The 5,629-nt window shown below is 35.5% G+C and overlaps 1 protein-coding gene across 7 annotated transcripts; it reads right to left on the bottom strand.

The window, feature by feature from the left end:
• Positions 1–1,987: 1,987 nt before the first annotated feature.
• Positions 1,988–5,463, bottom strand: LOC141723867 (LEAF RUST 10 DISEASE-RESISTANCE LOCUS RECEPTOR-LIKE PROTEIN KINASE-like 1.2). Of its 7 annotated transcripts, none has more exons than XM_074525802.1 (8): positions 5,217–5,462; positions 4,422–4,894; positions 4,085–4,120; positions 3,738–3,931; positions 3,031–3,623; positions 2,898–2,951; positions 2,686–2,805; positions 1,988–2,330 (listed from the first exon to the last, which is right to left on the bottom strand). In XM_074525802.1, exons 2-5 carry the CDS (start codon positions 4,609–4,611, stop codon positions 3,453–3,455), a joined length of 591 nt encoding a protein of 196 aa, XP_074381903.1. In that variant the 5' UTR covers positions 4,612–4,894; positions 5,217–5,462; the 3' UTR covers positions 1,988–2,330; positions 2,686–2,805; positions 2,898–2,951; positions 3,031–3,452. The 7 variants fall into 7 exon arrangements, with proteins under 7 accessions (XP_074381903.1, XP_074381907.1, XP_074381902.1 ...); XM_074525806.1 differs by having other exon boundaries at positions 3,738–3,995; positions 5,217–5,458; XM_074525801.1 differs by having other exon boundaries at positions 1,989–2,333; positions 4,422–5,152.
• Between the last annotated feature and the right edge of the window lie 166 nt (positions 5,464–5,629).

Raw genomic sequence — 5,629 nt, 5'->3', positions numbered from 1 at the left:
TGACTCATTAGCTTTTGAGTCAAAGTGCTCATACTCTTGTGTGAGTATAGTCTTCCTGTTCTTTTTGATGGCTTCAGTTCCCTGGCATCTTGTCTCCAAAGCATCCCATATTTCCTTTGCAGTCTTGCATCCAATTACCTTGTTTAACATGACATTGTCAATTGTACTATGAAGTAAATGCCTTACCATTGCATCCTTGGCAATAGATGAGATATCTTCAGGTGTGTAATCACCTTTCTCCTTTGGTATCATCTTTGCTGGTTGATCAGCAACTGCAACAGAAAGCTTGGTAGGCTTATATGGTCCATCATTGATTCTATCAAGGTATTCTGGATCTGTGGCTTCCAGAAACATAACCATCTTTACCTTCCATATAGGATACTCAGATGCTCTCAGTATGGGAACCCTAATACTTTCATATCGACTGTGGGTTTGATTGTTTTGAGTATCTTGAGTTTTGGTGGGCTTAGGTGGAGTTTGTGTTTCGTCAGACATGATTGTAAACTGGATCTCACTGTTTGTATATCAACAGAGAGGCTCTGATACCACTTGTTAGGTCACACAACATTATAGAAGGGGGTTGAATATAGTGTTGATACAATCAAATTGATTTAGAACACAAGTATGTAACAGTAATCAAGTTTATTCAATATAATAAGCTCTGTTACAAAGTAGGTTAAACTACTCTCTCAGTGATGAACAATATCACTAAGAGCTGCTATGTTACAATTAATAATATTCTCGTCAATGATAACACATATAGTGTAAACCCTAAGCTGTGTTTATATAGTACATAGTTACAAGATATCTTCTAATTGATATGGAATATAATTATGTCTCCAAAAATATATCAATCAGATATTATCTTCTACAAGTCTTCTAGTTGTCCAACTCTTCATGCATATCTTCTTTTGTTTTAGTCCAGATCATCTCCTATAAATCAACTGTATTCCTAATCTGAAGTGTACCCGCACTTAAATCCTGATATATCTTCTGACGCCTTAAGTTCTGATATAAGTTCTGACTTCAGTAAGTCCTGATTTCCAGTAAGTCCTGATAAGTCCTGATAATAAATTCTGAAACTGAACACAACAGATTAGACATGACATCACAAATATATCTAACAACTATATTGCTATCCTGGACAACAATGGAATCAATCTTGATTTTCATATCTTTCAAGATTTCTTAAGGGCGAGTGAAGTTGGGTATGCTCTCACAGCTCCAACAACTGTTTATTGAGATCAGTTTCTAGTTTTATGGAGAACTGGTCTATATGATGATGGAGGTGAAGCAGACACTCCAAATATCATCTTTGAATTTGATGACCAGATGAGGGCACTCCTCAGACAGTGCGTGATGCTCTTCATCTCCCATCTCCTACTTCTTATGCAATATTTGTGGGAGATCACTACTAGAAAAATGCCCTTAAACATCGGTTATAAACCGATGTCTTTTTCTTTTAAAACCGATGTCTTCGCATGTGTAGAGAAAGGTAGGGGTCTTTAACATCGGTTTTTAGCTGATGTTAAAGATGTACATAGACATCAGTTTTCTTAGCAAACTGATGTATAATTAGCCCTTATTTTTAATAACATGTTAAAACTAGATTGTGAAAAATGGTAATTAGGAGGTTAAGAAGCATTATAAACATATAACAAGGAAGAACATTAAACGGATAGACATCAGATTCTTAAAAGAAATAATGTCTTACTTTGTATAGTACATCGGTTGCTACATAGAACCAATGTTAAATATGGCATATCACATCGATTTCAATTAGGTTAGCGATGTTAAATATGGCATATCACATCGGTTTCACTTAGGTTAGCGATGTGAAAATCCTTATTTACATCATTTTTCCTGTCAAAATTGTTGTGTTTTGCTTATTTTTGACATTAGTTGGTTAATAATTAAATCATGTTATATCTATCCAAGATACATCGTACTCCTTAATTAAAATAAAAGCTATATCAATAAAAAACAATCTCAAACGAGAACAAATATATACCAAAAAACTTATATATCAGCATTCAACCAACATATTTCTATATCTACATCTACATCAACATCAAAAACTATCTACTTACAATCACATTCCTAACCTATCTAGCTCACTAAAGCCGCGTTCCCCGAGCAATTCTCCCCGGATGGATATGCTGTTGAACCATAAATAGTATCAGCTGAAGCAAAGTTAGTAGCATCACGTACAGCTCCCATAAAAGCTCTAGCTTCGTCAATGACTTCATAGTTCTTGCCTTTGTGTTCCCTAATCGAAGAGCAAGAACAATCCTGCTTTGTTCTAGAAGAGCAGCATCTCTTTCAGCTTGCTGCTGAATTTGTACAGTATAGAGAAAGAACACAAAAAGGAGTAATTTATGAGTGCAGGGTAAGAAATATGGATACTACACTCTTTATACTATTCAAAATGATAATATTCATCTTCAACATTTTGAGAAACATGTCTCTAACTTCAACAAACATGTCTCATGGTTTCTGCCTACAGGGGTTATCTGCTGGAAGTATGTCAAAGTAGGACAGGGTATGGTTTATAACAATTGACATATGTTCTTCACCAACTGTATAATGAATAAAAACCGTGGATATCGTTTTTTTTTCATTATTGCTTAGTATATTAAACAAGTATATGTTCAAAAAAAGTTAATGTAATGAAAATAAGGCTACCTGGTAGTATTTAAGCATCTGTGGCCTTTTCTTCTTAAATGTAGGAGTGATCAGGTCGCGATCCATGTCAAATGGGACTGGGTCAAGGTAAGCAGCCCTAATGATCTCAAATCCTTTCAACTGCCAAGAGAATAAAGAGAGAGAAATGATGAATATCGATTTACAAGTTGCTGACTAAAATTGTATCAGGTAAACGTGATATCAGTACTAACCACAAACATTGAAATTTGTGTAGCAGACCCTAGAAAAACACCCAAAGATATATCCTGTTTAATCCAAAAAGTGTCAGGGTTATGAAATAAGCGGTGCTTAACAAATCAGACGTTCTAAGGACTGTGCATATACCAGCTTGTTCAATGCAAATATGACTGATCCAGCATGTCCTGCTGTAAAGTTCATCCCTATGCTGCCAATATTGCTCCGGAGCAGACTACGTAAGGTTCATCACTTTTATCCGTAAGCTGATAGCATTCGTGATACTTAGGGTCTACGTATCCAGGAGTGCCTTGTGGGGCTGTTGAAACATGTGTAGCATCTAGTGGGAATAAACGTGACAAGCCAAAATCAGCAACCTTAACCGAGAAACTGTTATCCAGGAGAATGTTGGTTGTCTTGACATCTTGATGAATGACATCTGAAGCTTGAAGATATGACAACGCAATTGCGGTTTCAGTGGCAATTTTCATTCTTGTTTTCCAAGTAAGTTTTCCTGGCTTTGCGCGATTACCATAGAGATGATCAGCAATTGTGCCGTTAGGGACATACTCTTATACAAGTAGAAGTTGTCGACAGTGTTGTGACGTACATCCATAAAGTGGTACAAGGTTTTTATGGCACAAACGTGTGAGAATTTCTATTTCATTCATAAACTGCTCAACTCTTTTAAAGTTGTTCTCGTATAGTCGTTTTACTGCCACCGCGGCCATCTTGAAGTTTACCTATATTCAAATGCATAAAACTTATTACCACATGATATACATTGTCCCCTAAACACTAAATCCATAATCACATTGTATATTTTTTAGTTTCTGTCAGCAAGAATTTATACACACCTTTGTATACTGACCCGAAACCTCCATCACCAACTTCTCTGCTGGAATCAAAGTTGTTTGTGGCTTTCTCCAAGTCAGCATAGATGAAAATTGGTACTCCCATGCAAGTACCTCCTTCCTCAGAATCCGATATTGAACCTTGGTAAGAAGAAATGTTTCGAGATATCCAAGACGAACCATACTCCGCTTTTTTTCTTCGCATATAGAAACAGAAAGTCAGTGTTGTTAAAGCAACCCCTAATGCTAATGCACCTAAAGCTGAAAAGAGAAGAAAACAACATTAGTATTATAGAGACATATGCACTAATTTGTAATGAAAATCATCAAATATGGACAATGTAAATTACCTATACCAACCTTCACTACAACTCGCATTTTGTGTTCTGCAAATAAATCAAACTTACAATTAGAACAAAAGACTATAAATGTCTTCTTAAGTATGTGATATTATCCATCATTCTTAAAATAAATATTTAAGACCGAATATTTCATGCATCAGGCAACTCTATTATCTGAATTACAGGTAAGTTTTCATAAATTTTACTCTACCTAGACCCCTCCTTCCTAATGGGATATTGTGGATATGTTTTCCTTGCTATCATACAGTATAAGTAATTGACATAGAGATATATGCATCTAACGAAGATCAGGATAAATCGCTCAGAGAGAAGTAGCTAAACTTACTGCATTTTCCAGAATGGGCTTGATCATTGTAAATACAAATGAAACTATTATCTAGAGAACCACACCTTCCACCACTTTTCTCACACTTGCTACAATCATCACCATTCCAATTCAACGCAAAACCTTTTCTCAAGATTTCTGTATAACTCATATTCACTATGCTCATGTCAACAGCAGTAATAGGTAACATAACTGTAGCTTCACATCTATCTACTGAATATTCTTTTTGTAGAAATTCAGTATGGAACACAGCAAAAGAGTGATATGTACGATTGCTTGCACACTCCAGAATAATTCTCGCAGATTTATCCTCAAATGAACAATTGTAAAAGAAACGAAGCTCCCCAAAATCTAGACCTTTCTCGAAAGGATTCCCAGAAATGCTAAAATTATGCAGAGGAGTTGGACATGAATTTTCATCGTCGAAAACTTCAGAATTAGCAAGTAAATGGCCCAACCTTCGTTGTCCTGCCCTGTTCAAAAATGGGGAAATAAGGAGGGAAAAATAAGACCAATACGTTCAATTTCAATTCGGGCCTCCATTCCACAGTGAACATTACAACACTAGCCGTAACAATAACAAGGCCACTAGTACAACTTATATAGATCTGTAAACCCAACTTCTTTCAAGATTAACAACATACACCAACTTTTAATCGAGTAGATTAGAAGTTAATCTTATCTAATCGAGCAAACCCAACTTCTTTCAACACTAATAAAACTTCAGAGACCTGTAAATAAAACTCCATTAAAATAAAAACATAAAATTTGAAAATGAATTTGAAATAAACTTACTTTTCTCACACAAATCGAGTAGACCCAACTTCTTTCAAGATTATTTAGCACCAATCGAGCTCGATTTATGAATTAATCGAGTTTAATTAAAGGTTTGTATAAATAGGAGTATAATTAGGTTTAGAGAGAGTAATTGAGAAGAGAGACCGTGAGAGATGAGAGAGAAGAGAGACAGAGAGAAGAGAGATTAGGATGAGAGAGTGAGAGAGTGAGAGAGACATTGAGAGTGAGAGAGGAGAGAGACTGTGATAGAGACTTTTTGGTTAAAGGGGGAAATGTTTTTGGTAAAAGGGGCTGAGAAATAAAAATTTTGTTGAGGGGAAAACTTTTGGGTGTTTTAACGGGGTAACAAAGAAGCCGGGTTTTTCTCTTTTTTTTTAAAAAAAAAACTATATCAGACATCAGTTTAAAAC

The sequence above is a fragment of the Apium graveolens genome, chromosome 5 (assembly GCF_009905375.1).
Source record: "Apium graveolens cultivar Ventura chromosome 5, ASM990537v1, whole genome shotgun sequence".
NCBI classification, from domain to species: Eukaryota; Viridiplantae; Streptophyta; class Magnoliopsida; order Apiales; family Apiaceae; genus Apium; species Apium graveolens.
Note: the sequence above shows the minus strand (reverse complement) of the source record. Positions and strands in the feature narration are given on the sequence as shown.